Source organism: Rhamphochromis longiceps, linkage group LG5, assembly GCF_057381845.1.
Source record: "Rhamphochromis longiceps isolate RC_006_pf linkage group LG5, R_longiceps_female_GT1.1, whole genome shotgun sequence".
Lineage (NCBI taxonomy): Eukaryota > Metazoa > Chordata > Actinopteri > Cichliformes > Cichlidae > Rhamphochromis > Rhamphochromis longiceps.
In genome coordinates this window covers 8295663-8312710 of record NC_140561.1, presented here as the reverse complement: position 1 = coordinate 8312710, position 17048 = coordinate 8295663, and the positions used below count along the sequence as shown (strand labels likewise).

Sequence of the window (17048 nt, the reverse complement as noted above, 5' to 3'; positions counted from 1 at the left end):
TAAATAAAGGGTATAGAACTTTATTTGCTCTGGTATATTCTTACAATGAAAGACAATACAAAGTTATAAAATGTAGCTGTACATGTTCTGAAAAGTGTGGTTACCGCAGTCCCTCCATTGTAACTGTGTGCTCATAAGCTTTCTAATTTCAACAGGGACGTATCGAATGTTCAGGTTTCTTGAATCCAATCACAGCGGAGTGAACCGGGCCTCCGGGTCCACATCGTGTTCCTGCCAAAAGTGAGGAAAGTCATTATTGGACAAAGCCTTTAGATACAGGAAGATGTAGTTATGAACACACTCACCTGATTTAGTTTCTTGAACTCTACAACCTGGAAGAAAATGTGTTCCAAGATGTGCTTGGCATCCCTCTGCTCTTTATCCAACTTAGAAGTCACTCCGAGAATTTCACCACATTTCCGGACGTAGAATTCAAGGTCATCGTCTGTACCTGTGAACACAACCAGTTTAATATCAGGATGAGTACGATTAACTGCCTGCTTCAAAACCGGCAAGTTCAGAAATAAACTTAGTTTAAGGGAGATGTCTGGGTAAAGTGTACAAGAGGTGGGACTAGGATGATCAGATTTAGACTCATGAGCAAACATTTAACATGTAAAGAATATCTGTAGCAGGAGGATTGAAAGTTGCATCCCACCTGACGGGAGGTATCAACAGGCCTTTTTAGACTTGTTTACAAAAACAAAAACAACACTGCATTTCCTGTTATTTGTAGTACTTTTATTCATATTCCATGAACATTTCATTCACTTTTGGTGATTTGTAAATTTAAACTTTAAGTAAACAGAAAAATATCATGAAATGCTAACCTGCAGGAGAATTATGACAACATTCTTCAGACATTCAATAATTCGATTAAATTTTATTTATATAGTGCCAATTCACAGTCCCCTATATTTTATTGTAAATACCCTACAATAATAGAGAGAAAACCCCAGCAATCAGATGCTCCCTATGAGCAAGCAACTGGTGACAGCGGGAAGGAAAAACTCCCTTTTAACAGGAAGAAGCCAACAGAACCAGGCTCACGGAGGGGCAGCCATCTGCCACGATTAGATGGGGTGAGGGGAGGACACTGTGGAAGTAGAGTTAGGTAGCTGCTCTGCTTCGTGTTGCCACATGACACTAAAGATAACAACTGTGGAGGAATTGGCTGACTTTTGAAGTGTCCTGTCTTATATATAATATATATGTTGAACAGAAGAGTCTGTTCAGTGACAGGTTGCTTCTTCCCAAGACAAGAACTAACAGACTTAAAAACTCCTTTGTCCCACACGCCATCAGACTGTTTAACTCCTCTCTGGGGGGGAGAGGGAGGGGAAACAGGAGGACAAAGGAGGGGGGAACAACTAAGCTGTAGTGCCTCTTCACTTCACTGTGCAATACCTTTTGTGTAATACTTTTGTTAATAGTCAACGGTGCAATAGACCTCAATACTTGAAATGTGCAATTCACTTATATTTTTATTTTTTATTCCTATTTATTCTATTTATCCCCTTCGTATATTTTATTTATATTTGTCTCTGTATTTGTGTGTGTGTGTGTGTGTGTGTGTGTGTGTGTGTGTATAATATTCTGTAACTCTGTAACTTCTGTCGGTGCTGTGCTTTTGGAAACCGAATTTCCCAGAGGAACCCACCCGAGGGATTAATAAAGTTTTATCTAATCTAATCTAATCTTTTAAAACTAGGTCCAATTAAAAGATAAGACATAGGTTAAGTCTTAATATGTGATGCAAGAGCTGAAACTGCTGTGCAGTCCCACGTAAAGAGGGACACCTGATCAACCTATATGAGATACAGGATGACTACTGAACTGCTGTGAAAATAACCACCAAGCTTCTCACATTAGCTTATCACACATCATTAGTCTTATACGTGATAAGTAGCAAATGAAAGTCAGTTTAATGTGGAATCTCACTGCCCTGGACATGTAAGTCCTCACATACGCCTCCATCAAATGATATCTAGAGGGCTGCAGTGCATGTTTGGATGCTCCATTAGCAATTCTGAACTTACACTTATTGGTGAGCTGTGCCAGACGCACTTTCTCCGACGAGAATGTTTCGTCTAGATCGAACAGATCCAGCATGGGTGGAGGCAAATCGTTTAAGGCAGGCGGAAAGACCTGAAAGACAGGGCAGCACCTACTTTTGGCTTCAAACTTGTGGGACTTTAAGCAAAAATGTCATCTTAAGATTTCAGTGAAATCCTTTGTACAGAAAAACCCCAGGGGGAAAAAAACTCACAGCAGGCTGAAGCTGAGGCAGAGGAGTTTCAAACTGCGGTGCAATCAGCTGCAGCGGCTCAGCTTTCACATTAAGCTGCTTGTAAGCACTGCAAACCAAAGATCTGTTTTTAGCTTCGAAGGGAAACAACAGCGTTTGGACTCAGGGGAGGGTGACCGATTTCTCACCTGATGACTTGGGGTAAGGTGTCAGTCGACAGATTGAACAAAGACATATCAAAGAGAGAGGTGAAGTCCCGTGGGTTTTCGTCTCCTTCTTGTAAGCACACTCTGAGCTGTTCAGACAAACAGCCAGTGTCTGGCAGCATCGTGTAATCTGTGATCTGGGGGACAAAAAAAAGGACAAGAAGAAAAGAAGAACCTTGGCTCATTAAAAAAAAAAGAGAGAGGGAGAGAACACAATTAGAATCAGAATACTTTATTGATCCCTGGGGGAAATTATTTTTTTGTTACAGTGCTCCATTATAAACCAACATTAAGACAAGACAGACAATACGCTAACTAAGAATAGGAATGGCTAGGAAAGCCATTCTGCCATGCACTCTTCTTCCTCACCTCTGGGTCTTCGGCATCAATCTGATTCAGCTGAATGTTATCGGTCATGAGCCACTGAAGCACAACGTCCTGTGATAAAAGAAAAAGTTTCATTTAAAGGAGCTTTATTCTAGAAAGATCATGCTTTTACCTTTACCTAATAAATTACACAAAAAAGTGGACTTACCATGATTTTACTGTTCTCCTCTTTGTCTATGTATTGATCACTGAACATGTGGCAGGAACCCAAGACAGCCAGTTTGCCAGAATTCTACATTTAAAAAAAAGTAATCTCCATCTTACCACATTTCTGACCATATGGTTAGAAAAACAAAGTTGTTACTACACTGTGCCTCTGACCTTGCCATGATAGAAAGCCACGACAGGCCTGTTGAGGGGGAAGCAGACGGAGCCCGTTGAAAGAACAGCCACGGCCGGCTTCATCACGGTCAGTGTGGCACCGTACGGGTACACAAATGTGAGCGCCCTGCACAAAGAAAGACAACAGCTCAAATGTGAAGTCTTTCTCTTTAATACAGAAGATGGAGGTGTACAAGATTGAGACTCACTGTGCATTGTTTCCAACATTTTCATCTTCAATGATTCCTGTGACCACTTTTCCAGCAGCACGGCTGATCTCCCTGCAGAGGAAACAGGCAACTGAATTGATAGTTTGGCATGTATCAGCATACAGATGAAATTAGATAAATCTTAGATTATGCCAGCATAAATTTAGGCTAGAACAATCTGGGACTCTGTGAAATATACATAAAAAGAGAAAAACACTGGTGAACCTGTTCAGTACACCATTGGACACAAGCGCCTCCTTAGGATGGAAGTATTTGTAGTACACATTCCTCACCACAGCATCTTGGATAAACAAGATGAAAACAAATACAAAGCATTTTAAAAACAGCATGGGCAATGTTTGCATAGCTGTTTTCCCAACAAGGTTTCAATACGCACCATTGTTGACCATTACTCCGAAGTCCTCCAGGAGAAAATTGATGTTTGTGTCATACTTCATTTCTCCTCCTTCACCGAGCATGACCAAGATATTCCCTCCTCCATCCAGGTAGACTTTCAGCGCCTCCATCTGAAATAAAAGGAAATAACTAATGTGAAAATGTGTTTGCGGTTGAACAAATGAAAGAAGCTTAAATATTTTGGGTGGCCCTAAGCCTTGTAGAATTTTAGACTGCTTGGAAATTAGCCTTCAAATAACATCTTTTCGCCCATACATCACCTCTGACCCTGTGAACCTCTCCCTTGGACCTGCAGTTATCCACAACTTGACACTCTTCAGCTTATCCAAGGACAGCTCTTCTTTTATGCTACAGGAGACAGCACAGATTTTGCATTTGAGGTTTTGAAATTGCTGCAGAACTATGCGAAAATGTTGGTTAAGCTTGAGAAAAATGACAAAGTAAAATATAACTCAGTAAACATACTAAAGTGCTTTATTAAGATTATTACCAATACGTCCCATTTTATTATTTTACTTTACTATACTTACTTACAGAGACGAATATTCTAGCCTCCTATGTCTATATGCTTGCTTTGTTTACCAGGTCCACTGTATCACATTTACATTTAAGAGCATGTCTTAGCTGATAACTAGAGGACTTGGTACTATTTCTCTCTTGTATTTAATCGTCCCCAAACACCTTACCTTTGGATTTTCCACTGAGCTTTTAGTCTCTTCTGCATGGATTTGTAGCCATTGTTCGTAGTAAAAAGCTCTCTTTTTGAAGCATTGAAGACCACGCTGTTGCACTGTTCCTTCTCCATTATTTACCAGCTTCAGTCACCAAAGTTAGTGCTCTTATCATCCACACACCTAAAAGACGTTAAAAGCCCAAGTCAGACTTTACCATTAGTCCAGGGCTGCTATTCGCCAGCTGTAATTAGCATAGTTTTGGGTTTGCATCCACCGTCGTGTGCTAAAATGGTGTTAGCAAAAAAACAGCCAAGAAGCTCGCTAACATTATGGTTAGCCGTGAAGCTAATAGCGAGGTGTTTTCGCTTCGTTTCACTAAAGACTGCTATGGTAACGTGTCAACTGTAGCACTCTGTTTTCCCCTTATGTTAAAGCCCAGGTTTACATTATTAAATGTTAATTACCTCAAAGCGCTCTTAGAAGCGGTGCATTATGGGAAATAATGGTAACCAAGGGCGCTAACAGCATAGCAACTGGATAGCGCAGAGCATTGTGTCAAAGCAACGTACGGTTAAAACAGCTTTTCAGCGCGTTTGTTCAGTAAGCATCACTCCAAGGTCAAAATATTTGCACTTTGAAGTGCTAGATAAAGTTAAAGGAATGTTCTGTGGTTTAACGATGGTTTTTATAAACAGAAAAACTTACAAACAAGTCAAAACTTTAAAGGTATTATTTCATCCCTGTCTATTAGTGCCATCACGGTGCATACACTAGTGCGGCTGATCCCAATAACCAACCAAGTATGACAGGAACTAAAGGTCTGTGGTTCAGATGAGGTGTGGGGACCTTCACCAGATGTGCCAGCAACTCTTACATTTGAAGTATATAAGTAAAGTTGTAAAAGAGGCTCACACTCATTCCAAAAAATATATTTTTTTAGTTATGGTAAATGGCCTGTATTTATATAGCGCTTTTCTAGTCCCTAAGGACCCCAAAGCGCTTTACATATCATCCACCCATTCACACACTGGTGATGGCAGCTACATTGTAGCCACAGCCACCCTGGGGCGCACTGACAGAGGCGAGGCTGCCGGACACTGGCGCCACCGGGCCCTCTGACCACCACCAGTAGGCAACGGGTGAAGTGTCTTGCCCAAGGACACAACGACCGAGACTGTCCAAGCCGGGGCTCGAACCGGCAACCTTCCGATTACAAGGCGAACTCCCAACTCTTGAGCCACGATCGTAGTTATGATATCTGTTCCTCCAGTCTGCCTTCAGCACAAAAATATCTGCCTTTTCTGGAAGAACTGGAGTCAGGATCTGAGAATGTGTGTGGGACCCTGGAGGCCAGCTGGTGAGTCTGTAGGAGGAGATGGAGTGGTGTTCCCCCTCGGACTCTGCTGCACAGGGGTAAAAAAAGGTGTCATCAGCTGCTCTGAGTGAAACAATCCCCTGACTGCGATATGAGGAAACTCCTTGGACCCCGTAACCAGGTCAGGGTAAAGGGAGAGGAATAGATTGTTCATAGAGTCCAAATGGCTGCTGTTTAAAGGATGGTTCCTCAAGTTTGTGATGAAAATCTGACGTACGAACATCACACAACTGTGGGATACTGTCTGTTCGTGACTTGGACAGGGGGAACAAACTGTAGCAGGATCAGCCTGATATTATTTGTATCCCACTGTAACTTTACTGTATAAAGAGCTAACATCTCCAAAATTTCAGGAGTAGTTAGTCATTATAAGAAGTGTTTATGAACTAAAAATCAAGAATGTGGGGTGCTGTTTGTCCATGATTTGGAAAGCCCAGAGCGTGCTCCCGACGCTGGGGAAACAAATTCTGCCGTGGATACTTACCTTGGCATCACTGTTGTGCAGGTGAAGCCAAAGACAAGATAGGCTTCATCATATTTTCTAGTCTTTGGCTTGGAAACATATTTGGCGTTACTTCATCTTCTGCTTTGCGTTTGTGTGGGAGCCCCCCCCCCCACACACACACTTTGGGAACAACTGTGTTACTGGGTGGTTGTGGCCTATGAGGTGAGTCACATTCGCCCCTAAGTAATGAATACATTTCATACAAATCATCTACTGATGGAAATGTTGGCAGTTCCATCCCTGGCTGCTCCAGTCTGTATCCCAAAGTATCCTTGGGCACAATACTGAACACAAGTTGAATGTGGGAAAGAAAGTTAGAGAAGGAAAACGTTAGATAGAAAGCCCTTAGATGTAGGAAGGGTGCTTGTATGAATGTGTGTGAATGACGCATGTTGTATAAAGTGCTTTGAGTGCATGAGTAGAAAAGTGCTATATAAAAGTTCATTTTATAAAGCAGTTGCTTATTGCTATGTGATAGCCTCTAGCAGATTTGGAGGTAGACTCCAGGTGCCTTATTCGTGGTAAAACAAGAGACAGATTTATCTGTGAGGATTTCTCTTTTTTTTTTTTTTTTAAACAAACTAGCTTCAAATGAATGAATATTAGTAAATAAAAAAATGAAATAAATATTGTTAAACATTAACAAAAAACAGCAGAGCTTGTTCTTTTTATTCTGTTATTTTATTACAATATAACATTACAAATAAATGATGTAGACTGTTTAAAAAGGACTGGGGACTTTAAAAGGCAAACAGCTAAAAAAAACAACCATCACAAACCATGCAAATGTATTCATTACAAACAAAAGTATTAGTTGGGACTGAAAAAATATGAAGCAACTTTCGCTGCTGCTGTCAGCTGTTCGACTCAAATTGTACATTTGGACTTCACTAAAGAGAGAAATACTGTCACGTAAAGAGTTTCATCTAATAACTATTTAATTTAACAGAAAATACAAACGAAGAAACAAAAAAAAAAAAAAAAAAAAAAAAAAGACTGTCAAGAAAAGACAGATTTATAGATTCCACAGCCTCCCAGTTTGTGCCAGAAGATTGAAACCTTTCTGCTTCTGTAAACACCTCAGACAGGCCTGAGATTGTCAGAGATCCAATCAATCCTGCGAGGCCGATCTGGATCGAGAGCGAGACTTGGAGCGGGAGGCGGAGTGCTTGGCAGGGGACTTGGATGCCTCCTTGCTCGGGGGTGATTTGGAGGTATGTTTCTCTCCCCTACTCTCTGAACGGGACCTTGATCGGCTTCGTGACTTCTTACTGGACGACTTCTCCTTGGAACGACTCCGGGATTTGCGCGTGGCTTTGACTTTGGATGAGCTCTTGGAGCGAGACTTCCGAGTGCTGCTCTTGGAGGGACTGTGAGATTTGCGAGTGCGAGACTTCTCTGGAGATTTAGAACGGGAGTTCCTCTTGGATCTGGAATGCGACTTCCCCTCTGACCTGGAGCGAGATCGCCCTTTGCTGCGTGACCGAGACCTGCAACACACACACACACACACACACACACACACACACACACACACACACACACACACACACACACACACAGAGAGGGAGAGGAATAATTCATCACCAACTTGGTCTGGTCCCTGCACACCATCAACTACCAGGTTTCAGGACTGAGATGTAGTACACAATCACAGTAACTGGGTACCTTTGGCTTTCTCTGACACCATATTTCCTTAATAACATGACAAAAACATGACTTCCTGCTGCTGAAAAGTTTAAAAAACTGAACAGATGAAGAAGCAGTCCACATGAAAATGACAAATGGGTTTGCCGTCTTCGTCAAAGTGGAACCACTAAAATTAAAACGGCTGCTGAAAAGACAAAAAGCTAAATATGCTTAAAGCATGAGACAAAGCCATTCAAACGTAACTGACCGTGAGCGGGACCTGGACGAGCTTCTATTTCTGCGGCTGTGAGAGCGCCGTCTGCTACGAGACCTGTGGGTTCGAAAGTAAAAATAACTTTAAAGTGGACGTGGAAATCTGCTCACCACCAACATTACGTGTTAAGTTTAAAATAATCCTTAATTATGCTGAACAGCAATTACAGATAAAACATAAGAAAAGTGAACAAACAATAAGCATGAAAAAAATATAAGCCTCACTTACCTGGATCTGCTGCCAGAATATGAGCGTCGGCGGCGAGGTTTGTCTTCCACCAGACGAATCTTCCTTCCATTAATATCAGTGCCGTCCAGTTTTTCCAGAGCTCGTTTCATGTCTGAACGGGAACGAAATTCGATGACGCCCTCGTTGGCCCGTCCTTTATGAGCGTCAGCATAGGTTACTTCACCCGCCTGCCTCATAAAGTCCTATGACACAAATAAAAACATGACTCTGAAAATGACTGTGGCTAGTTGTGGATGACATGTGGCACGTTAGCTCTATCTACCACTGGACATTATTAAGCTGTTCCCACACAGGAAGCAATTTGCTTGTTGCACATCGATTTGAAACTGAAGTTTGGTTGTTCGTGTAGCAGCCAATCAAATCTCAAAACAGATTCATCCTGTAGGTGGTTAGGTCCAGGCTAATTTTTCTTTCTTGCAAGGGCAACTGCCATCCTCTGCTGACATGCAGAGGTGGTCAGGAAAAGGAGACAGGAGATACAAAGTCTCACCTTAAGGTCCTGCCAGCTGCACCTGCTGGACAGGTTCTCCACAATGAGGCGGTGTTCAGTGCGAACAGGTGGCCCGTACTTATCCCTGCCGGTGCGATTCCAACTGCTGTAGCCTCCACCTTCAACAAAGACAGAGAGACTAACATTTCATTCAAGGCCAGAAAACCTCAAAAAAAGGACCAAACTGGCCTAAAAAGATTTACTAGATCACTGCAGACTGAACCTCTCGTTTTTGTTCTTAAACCTCCTTCAACTATTAATTATACCATCAACTAATACCTGTGAACCTGTCTTAATTGTGTAAGTGAAGGGGATTAAAGATGCCAGTGGTTTTTAGTATAAATCCCAGAGTCCTATTGATTGTTTTATATGTAGACAGGGATCGCTTAATTTAGCATTTAAAGAACAGAGAAAATGTGCAGCACCCTATGCCCTGTGGACAAGGAATAAAAACCACTTTATTAAGAATTACACAGCAGTTCTTCTCCTTTAGTTGTATTTATTAAACAGCTACAGATTTGCCTAAATATACAAAAAAAAGGATTTTTTATTCTGTCCTTATAAGACACAACTAACGCCTCTTTTTTCCTCTTTATATACTGGGAATAATGTGATGCTTGATTCTTGCTGTTGAAGCTGTTTTAGAGTCTACAGTTTAAATATAAGGTAAGGCTCTTTCTAAATTTCTTATTTTCTAGTCTTACTGTACAATAAAATATGCCTTGTTCTGAACTCTATCCACTTGAAACTCAATGACACAAACATGAAACCTACCAAACTCTTTTACTACAGAGTACAGGGAGCCAATTCACAGGCTCAAACGCGTGTTGGCTCGATCCTCTGCGACATGTCTTGCGTCAGTAAAACCAACAGGATTCCTCACCATCACCCTGGTCTATTGGAAAAGGGTGCTGTCATCACGGCTTCCGGTTATGTCAACCAATGGTCAAAGGGCAAAGGTCACACACACATTTCAAGGGAGAAAACCCAGGCCAAACAGGTCAGGCAGTCATCGTTACCCTCATTGGACTCGGACCCAGCCCGCAGTGGACTCTTTCAAATTGAAACATCAAGCACTGTGTTAATGTCGACTTCAAATTGAATACATCGTAGCTTCACAAGTCTTACCTTTTCTTTAATCACTGTTACTCATTGGATTTTAATACAGTTCTCTTTACACAAAGGCACAATGGATTTGAGTGCTAATGGGAATAGACGTGTAAATTAGCAATGTGTATGGCAGGGCATGTCACATGTCTACAGGCAGCTTCAGTGAAACTCATTTAATTCTTTGCTTCAAGAGTCAGTGCAAGTGTAGCTCACGTTAGTTAGCACAAACGTGTAAGAACCCCACGTCTGTATGACAATCATGCTTTGCTCTCAATCAGACGTGTTCAACTTACTACGTCCCCCATAGCCATATCCGTCTCTCCTGGGTCCACGGGCATGCTCGATAACGACCCGCTCTCCACAAAGTTCCTTTCCATTCAGCTCATACACAGCATCATCAGCATCTCGCATGTCCTCAAACTCGACAAAGCCGTACCTAAGAATCAGTGTGCAGGAGTCAAAACAATGGCAAACACTAGCCATTAATATCATTACCAATTAATGCAAATGATTCATAATTAACTCTAAAGACTGTCTAATATGGTAAACTTTTAATCAGCGGCTAAGAGAACTGCTTTCCAATTTAAAAATCCTGGTGCTCCTGTCAAACTTTACAAGCAAGGGAATAAAGGGATTTGGGAAGCTATGGCAATTAATCTAGGAATATTTCTGTAAAGTTTATCATAGACTCTGACTCTATCTGATCTGATTTGGTAATTATATGCAATCTATTTCTCTAATACAGCAATTATCTAAAACTTACACTTAACTATTATATTTGTGCTCAGCAGCCTTTCTGTTTTGTAGGCATATAACCAGAATACAACCAGCTGGCAGCCAGCTGATAGAGTCCCCTTGTTTGCGCTCACTGACAAATTCTCATTTAAACTGATGATTGACCCTGTAGCGTTTCCCAAGCAGCTAGTGTAATGTTAGCGAAGAAAAATTAGCTAAAAGTACCAAAAGCAGAGCTTTGTAAAACTTAAATGACAAAAGACAGGACACTGTACCGCAAATTCAACTTTTAGCTGACATTAGCGCGGTTAGCACCGCACACTGTCCCTACTAGGGCATCAACTCTCGGGGTTAACATTAAAATAACATCAAGCTAGCTCACTAGCTAGCAGCTAAGAAAGATGAGACGGTCTTACCCATTTTTCAGGTCGATCTCTAATAATTTGCCATAGCCACTAAAAAACCTTTGAATATCTTTCTCTCGAACATGGTAGCTAAGTTTGCCAACATAGACCCGAGGCATGCCTGAAAATATTGGGCAGAACAAGTTAAACACAACTTGTTTGGAGCTACACACAGGCCTAGGCGACGCTCGAGGTTAGACTTCCGGAAAAAACAACTTCAGAATAAAAGCTGACGAAAATGTAGGCACAAAGTACACACTTCAGTTTTGTGTGTGTGAAGCTTGTACATAAGACCTGTGCGGTACCTTCACACTGTACATGTCTCTTTTGACTTATGTGAATATTCAAGTCTTTGCCTTGATAAGGAGAATTTCCTGTAGGAATATGAATGAAGGATTGAATCATGTTTATGTGTGAGAATGAAGGCATTTCTCAAACAAATGACAAGCGTGCATCCATTACAACTATTTTAGTCTTTATTGACGGAAAATACATTTATTAAAAAAAAAATTAAAAAAAATCATGCTTTCATATATTAATTTTTAAACGTTTAGAATTCTTTTGCTAATCATATAATTAGATTATACAAATAAATTAGGGTTTCAAAAGGAAACACATAAAGTATCCCTATAATTTGCTGGGCTCAGTGACTGGTTTCACTCTCAGGACACCCTCCTGGGAACATGAGGCAGCCAGCATCCCATCTCTTCTCCACATTCGGCCCTGCACCAGTCCCCTGCTGCTCCCTGTAGGGCACAAAACAGAAAGTCATTTCAGGAATGGACAAAAGGACAAGCAAAGCATAAACAAATACAAAGTCTTTGAAAGTTAGAACCAAATACACAACAATCATCATCACTGATGATGGTACTCAAAAATACTACTGTTACATTAATACTACTTAAGATAAGATTTTATTGGTTCCACAACGGGGAAATTTCAAGGTTCAAGGTTCTTTATTCGTCACATGCATAGTTATACTTATGCATGGGGGGGGGGGGGGGGGGTTGTTTTTGCGGTACCTCAGCTCAGGTACAGATATCAGAAGGAAAATACAAAAAATACAAATAAAATAGAAACAAATATAAAATAAGTAAGATAATACACAATATACAACGGTAGCATACACAGTGATTATAGATATGGTTGTGGAAATATGCAAGACATAAACTATATAGCTTAACATAACTATTCTACCACTACTATTCCTATGTAAGTAATAGATATCTATAAGTATAGATATCAGACATCAGAGACATCAGAGAAACACTTTAAATGTTTTAGTATTATAAATGGTATACACAGTTATTAGTTTAGGTAGTTATCAACATAATTAGACTAAAAGACTTAAAACAAACACAGATGATGGATTATAAACACTGTAATGAGGATGGGAACAGATAACTCATGGGGTGTAACAATAATCATGCACTGATGAACTATCTATCTATCTCCCATGACAACAAATTATAACAAAGAAAAGCTAAAAACAATATTTAATCTAATAAAAATGAAACACATACCATGTGTTCCCAGGGACAGAAAAACAAAGACTGCTTTTCAAACGAGTTCAAGCTACTAGTTTGAATAATGCAGGACATTACTTGTGGACTTTGTTTCAAAATAAAAACAAAGTGCTTACCTAAGAAAACAGTGAAGCTGGAAACATGACCGGTCATATTCTGATGTTAAAAACATATGCTTTACTGTGTTCTGCATTCGTTCTTGAGATGTGACCAACATACTGACCTGCCCATGGGCTCTCACACTCGTACAGCATCCACTCATCACTGCGGAACGTGCTGTGGAACCACATGGAGTGGTCGAGCGAGGCGGCGAACTTGGCCCTGTACTCTGGGTAAGGCAGCAGCACTGTGCCCAGCAGAGCAAAGTCTGACACATAAGCAGCAACGCAGCAGTGTAGCTTCATGTTACCTTCCCCTACGCAAACACACAACAAAAACAGCTTAGCATGTACCATACGTCTTACTCTGATCTCAAACACGAGGCAGGATGACAATGATATTTTACCAATATGTCCTCGTGCTCGCCCCCAAAACAGCCTTCTTGGTTGCTCTGGACCCAGTCTGTAAAAGTGTGCTGGGTTGACTGGTTTTATCTCAATGGGGACTTCATTAGCCAGCAGTTTTTTCAGGCCTTTCTTTGCCTCCTCTGCCAGGTCAGATTTACTGCAAAACAACCCACAGACAGAGAGAAAACACAGTTATATGTTTGCTTTATTTATTCTAACTGCAGTTCTTTAGTAATGCATAATAGCAGTGTTAGCAAAACTGTTGTTTTAAACAATAATAATAAGTTTTACATTTTTTGATGTCTATGAACTTCAAGATTTTTGACTTCAAAAATAAAATGCTAGTGTGGTTTCTCCTGATTAATGATCCTAATCCATGAAGTTTGCATAATAAATAAAGTGAAGTTTTATATGATTATAACTAAAGTGAATACAAAAAACCCCACAGGGTACCTGAAACTAGACAGATGGATAATGACAAATTTAGCAGACTTTATAGCTGGACTGAGATATTAGTGTTGTAAACAACAGCTTAACCAACAGTTAAATCTAAGTTTTAATCAGCTGATATGTGTCGTAGGAGAAACAACACAATCTGGACTTGTCAAAGTGAAAAAGCTCTTGTTAGCACTTCCTCTCAGCTCCTTACCGTACACGCTTGCAAACAAAGACACAATGCAGAAAGAAAACAGTGAAGCTGGAAACATGATTATAAAAAAGTTTTTTTTTAAAAACAGCAACTAAAGCGATCTGCAATAGTGTCGTTCACAAGACTGCTCCTTGGTCACACACAAAGTTTTGGTCAGTGTGACTTTAGAGGCCATTCTGCCTGAGGAAGCCTCAAAGGTGCCTAAAATTTACAGAAAACAGTGACTTGGAATGTTATTTTATATAACTTTAAGCACAATTTGGATCAGACGAAGGCACAGTCTAATCCACAATAATAAATAAAGTCAATGCTACCTGAGGTAATGGTGAATAAGTTCCTCCACGGTGAGGAGGTCTTCAGGCGGAGGGACCACTGGCATGGGGAACTGGTGCTGCAGGGGGCTGGGCTGCAGTGTTTGGAAGGAGGCTTGGCAGATTAGTATGGGCTGTCCATGCTGGATGGCCTTCACAGAGCGCACGGTGAAGCTGCGGCCATCTCGCGTGCGGTCCACCTGGTAAAGCACCGGAACCTTCGGATCACCTGGAAAACACCAAGAACAGTAAAGTGCTATCATAACTGACTGAAAATGAAAACAGGTGCACATTTGCTTGTACAGAAAAAGAAGAGGAGATGAAGCTATTTAAGCCCATCTGTATGTTGTCTCTTTCTCTCTGTCTTTGCTGACTTCCAAATGGATTCTTTGTAATGTTATTCTTTCATCACCGAGGAAGTTCAGCTCATCTTACCTGCTCGGACAAAGTAGCAGTGCAGGGAGTGGGCGTACAGGCTGTCGCTCACAGACTTGGCCGCAGCCACCAGGGCCTGGCCAACTATCTGACCTCCAAACAGACGCTGAGTGCGGGGCACCCAGTGGTGGGTCCCCCTGTGGGAACAGAGGATACACTGCTGAAAGGTAATCAGGCAAATGCTTATAAAAGGTGAACTGAACTTACCACAGGACGTAAAGAAAATTTGTGTTTGGTGGATTATTTTATTTATATACCATTTGAAATCCTGTTTATTTCCCCTTAAATGGTGCCACATTTGGATCTATCATCTTTCGCCTCCGTTGATGACAAGCCTAGCTTTTCCAGTGAGGGAGACGCTGCCCCACACCATCACACTGCCTCCACCAAAAGCTGGTGCAGAAATCAGTGTAGTGTTCTCTACATCTTCTCCACACTTTGACCCTATGATCCCGTTGCTGTCGCAGAATATGAACTCATTGCTGAACATAACTTTCCTCCCAACACGTTCTCATCCCAATGTCTAACATACCGACGCAATGTGCCAAATCGTCGGCATGAGAGCCAAATATTCCACATAACAGGGAGCGCATCCCCTGTTATATGGAATATTTGGCCTTAAATTTGGAGTTGGTACTAGGGCTCCATCCAGATAATGCGGCAGCTTGGTTTTGTGGAAAACAGGCTTGAAGTTGTCCTATGCATACTTTCAATAAAGGCCATAATTTCGTTGTACATGTACAATGACAACAAATGCCTATTCCATTGATTCCTAATCAGTCAAACGTGGCGTGCTTAGAGCAGACACCTGCTGACCGCTGTAGGAGGGTCCATGCTCACAGGTGCTGCTTGCTAATCAGGAGCCAATCAGGTCCCTGGTTGTCAACACCTGTGGTACCAGAAGCTCAAAAAGAGTCAGCAGCAGATAGAGAAGGTTTGGGAGGTCGCTGCCTACAATGACGTGTTTTAAATATTACCTTCCTGTTGTATACCGAGCGGGGACCAGTGCACATCAAACAGCGAGCTGCAGTGGAAACTTACCGGTACAGGTCGACATCCAGCTTCTCCAGGTTTAAAACGCTGGTGAGGAGGACGCTTTTCAGGTCCTGCTGATACTGAGAGTTACGGCTCTGCGAAACTTCATCTTGTTCTGATTTCAGTGCCTCATTAGCTTCCAGAATTTTGTTTTTATCGATTAAACCGCTATTTTCATGACATCCGCCGAGTTCTTTCTCCGCCATGTTTGTTTGGAAACTTCTTCTACACTGTAAAAGGAAAAAATGGTGAAAAGTTCATAACTGCCACCTAGCGTTGGGACAAAACACAGACATTTACTACTACCATTAAGTACCAAAGTTTCTCAGCACTTGAATTGGATCCATTTATTTTGCACTTTTGCAAAGACACGGATCGGGTATAACATTATGAACGCCTGACTAATATTGTGTTGGTTCCCTCTTTTTGCCCTGACCCATCGAGGCATGGACTCCTCTAGACCCCTGAAGGTGTGCTGTCGTATCAACACTAAGGTGTCTATATTGTGATTAGAAAATTAACCACCTGACTGGTTCACTGCATATTTGTGCAGCGTTTATATAGCAGGTCTTCCTTTACATTGTTAATGTTGTAGTGTGTTATCATTGGCATATGGCAAAATATGTAAATGAGTGTCTGAGAACAACATGTTTATTGATTTGAGTTTTACTCTGACGGCATTTTGAAGGGAACGTCTTAATAAGGAGGAAACAATACGTCTCTTACTTGTCGAGGAGTTATCAGTCTTCTTAGCTGTGCTTGAAACGGTCAGAGCAGAATAATGATTTTCCTTTACCAGTCATTCTGGTCATATTATGGCATTTACAGGGATGGCGTTAGGGACACTCATGGACAGTTTAAAGTATTTACAGTTGGTTTACTGTTTTCATTTCTAAATTTGGTAAGCAGTCACAAGATAGTAGGTTTTAGTATACATTCGCAAACAGTTTCCAGACCTTTACAGACTGTTGTTAAAGAAAATTAGATAAATGAGAGACTACACAGTGTTACCCTCTCTAGAGGGATTTGAGACTGCCATCAAATTCCAAATAGTCTTTAACAAAAATTATTTAAACACTTGACATACTTTGTATTGTGAATAAAATATGAGTTTTTAAGATTTGCAAATTATTGCATTGTTTTTATTTACATTTTACAGTGTGCAGTGTCTTTGTACCTTTCATCAACTCAATAAATCCAACTATCAGCTTTTTATTAAAATTTGTCGTCTGTTTGTGGTTTTAAATTAAAATTAAATTATTAGTTAAATTTTAGTTTAGAAATTCCATAAAACTGTCATCATTAATTAAATATCGTATATACAGAAATCGAGCAGCAGGCCAGAGACGCAGA

The 17048-nt window shown here is 40.9% G+C and overlaps 3 protein-coding genes across 5 annotated transcripts; all 3 read right to left on the bottom strand.

The window, feature by feature from the left end:
- Positions 1-4: 4 nt before the first annotated feature.
- Positions 5-4967, bottom strand: ift52 (intraflagellar transport 52 homolog (Chlamydomonas)). Of its 2 annotated transcripts, XR_014911681.1 has the most exons (14): positions 4475-4967; positions 4049-4136; positions 3769-3898; positions 3597-3672; positions 3372-3443; positions 3163-3289; positions 2990-3073; positions 2824-2892; positions 2437-2591; positions 2270-2357; positions 2040-2148; positions 306-451; positions 131-231; positions 5-99 (listed from the first exon to the last, which is right to left on the bottom strand). XR_014911681.1 is itself a non-coding variant. In XM_085405620.1 (13 exons), the coding sequence occupies exons 1-13, from the start codon at positions 4591-4593 to the stop codon at positions 190-192; spliced, it is 1305 nt and encodes a 434-aa protein (XP_085261746.1). In that variant the 5' UTR covers positions 4594-4966; the 3' UTR covers positions 5-189. The 2 variants fall into 2 exon arrangements, 1 of the variants encoding a protein (XP_085261746.1); XM_085405620.1 differs by having other exon boundaries at positions 5-231; positions 4475-4966.
- A 1927-nt stretch (positions 4968-6894) lies between these two features.
- srsf6b (serine and arginine rich splicing factor 6b) lies at positions 6895-11480 on the bottom strand. 2 transcript variants are annotated; one of them, XM_085405624.1, is made up of 6 exons: positions 11246-11480; positions 10388-10530; positions 8985-9103; positions 8474-8676; positions 8240-8302; positions 6895-7832 (listed from the first exon to the last, which is right to left on the bottom strand). In XM_085405624.1, exons 1-6 carry the CDS (start codon positions 11350-11352, stop codon positions 7454-7456), a joined length of 1014 nt encoding a protein of 337 aa, XP_085261750.1. In that variant the 5' UTR covers positions 11353-11480; the 3' UTR covers positions 6895-7453. The 2 variants fall into 2 exon arrangements, with proteins under 2 accessions (XP_085261750.1, XP_085261749.1); XM_085405623.1 differs by having other exon boundaries at positions 8985-9106; positions 11246-11479.
- A 207-nt stretch (positions 11481-11687) lies between these two features.
- On the bottom strand, positions 11688-15912 carry acot8 (acyl-CoA thioesterase 8). Its single transcript, XM_085405622.1, has 6 exons — positions 15702-15912; positions 14661-14797; positions 14229-14454; positions 13265-13422; positions 12983-13174; positions 11688-11979 (listed from the first exon to the last, which is right to left on the bottom strand). The coding sequence occupies exons 1-6, from the start codon at positions 15899-15901 to the stop codon at positions 11861-11863; spliced, it is 1032 nt and encodes a 343-aa protein (XP_085261748.1). The 5' UTR covers positions 15902-15912; the 3' UTR covers positions 11688-11860.
- Positions 15913-17048: the final 1136 nt, after the last annotated feature.

What these genes read in the sequence shown, in the direction of transcription:
- ift52 (XM_085405620.1), bottom strand. Translation starts at nt 4,593, where the DNA reads ATGGAGAAGGAACAGTGCAACAGCGTGGTCTTCAATGCTTCAAAAAGA. An exon ending in TGCCTCAGCTTCAGCCTGCT is followed by an intron (nt 2,149 to 2,269) that starts GTGAGTTTTTTT and finishes CCTGTCTTTCAG; the next exon opens with GTCTTTCCGCCTGCCTTAAA. An exon ending in GGCACAGCTCACCAATAAGT is followed by an intron (nt 452 to 2,039) that starts GTAAGTTCAGAA and finishes TTGTGTTCACAG; the next exon opens with GTACAGACGATGACCTTGAA.
- srsf6b (XM_085405623.1), bottom strand. Translation starts at nt 11,352, where the DNA reads ATGCCTCGGGTCTATGTTGGCAAACTTAGCTACCATGTTCGAGAGAAA. An exon ending in GAGATCGACCTGAAAAATGG is followed by an intron (nt 10,531 to 11,245) that starts GTAAGACCGTCT and finishes ACTGATTCTTAG; the next exon opens with GTACGGCTTTGTCGAGTTTG. An exon ending in TATTCTGGCAGCAGATCCAG is followed by an intron (nt 8,303 to 8,473) that starts GTAAGTGAGGCT and finishes TCGAACCCACAG; the next exon opens with GTCTCGTAGCAGACGGCGCT.
- acot8 (XM_085405622.1), bottom strand. Translation starts at nt 15,901, where the DNA reads ATGGCGGAGAAAGAACTCGGCGGATGTCATGAAAATAGCGGTTTAATC. An exon ending in CTGGATGTCGACCTGTACCG is followed by an intron (nt 14,798 to 15,701) that starts GTAAGTTTCCAC and finishes CTGTTCCCACAG; the next exon opens with GGGGACCCACCACTGGGTGC. An exon ending in CTGCTACTTTGTCCGAGCAG is followed by an intron (nt 14,455 to 14,660) that starts GTAAGATGAGCT and finishes GGTGTTTTCCAG; the next exon opens with GTGATCCGAAGGTTCCGGTG.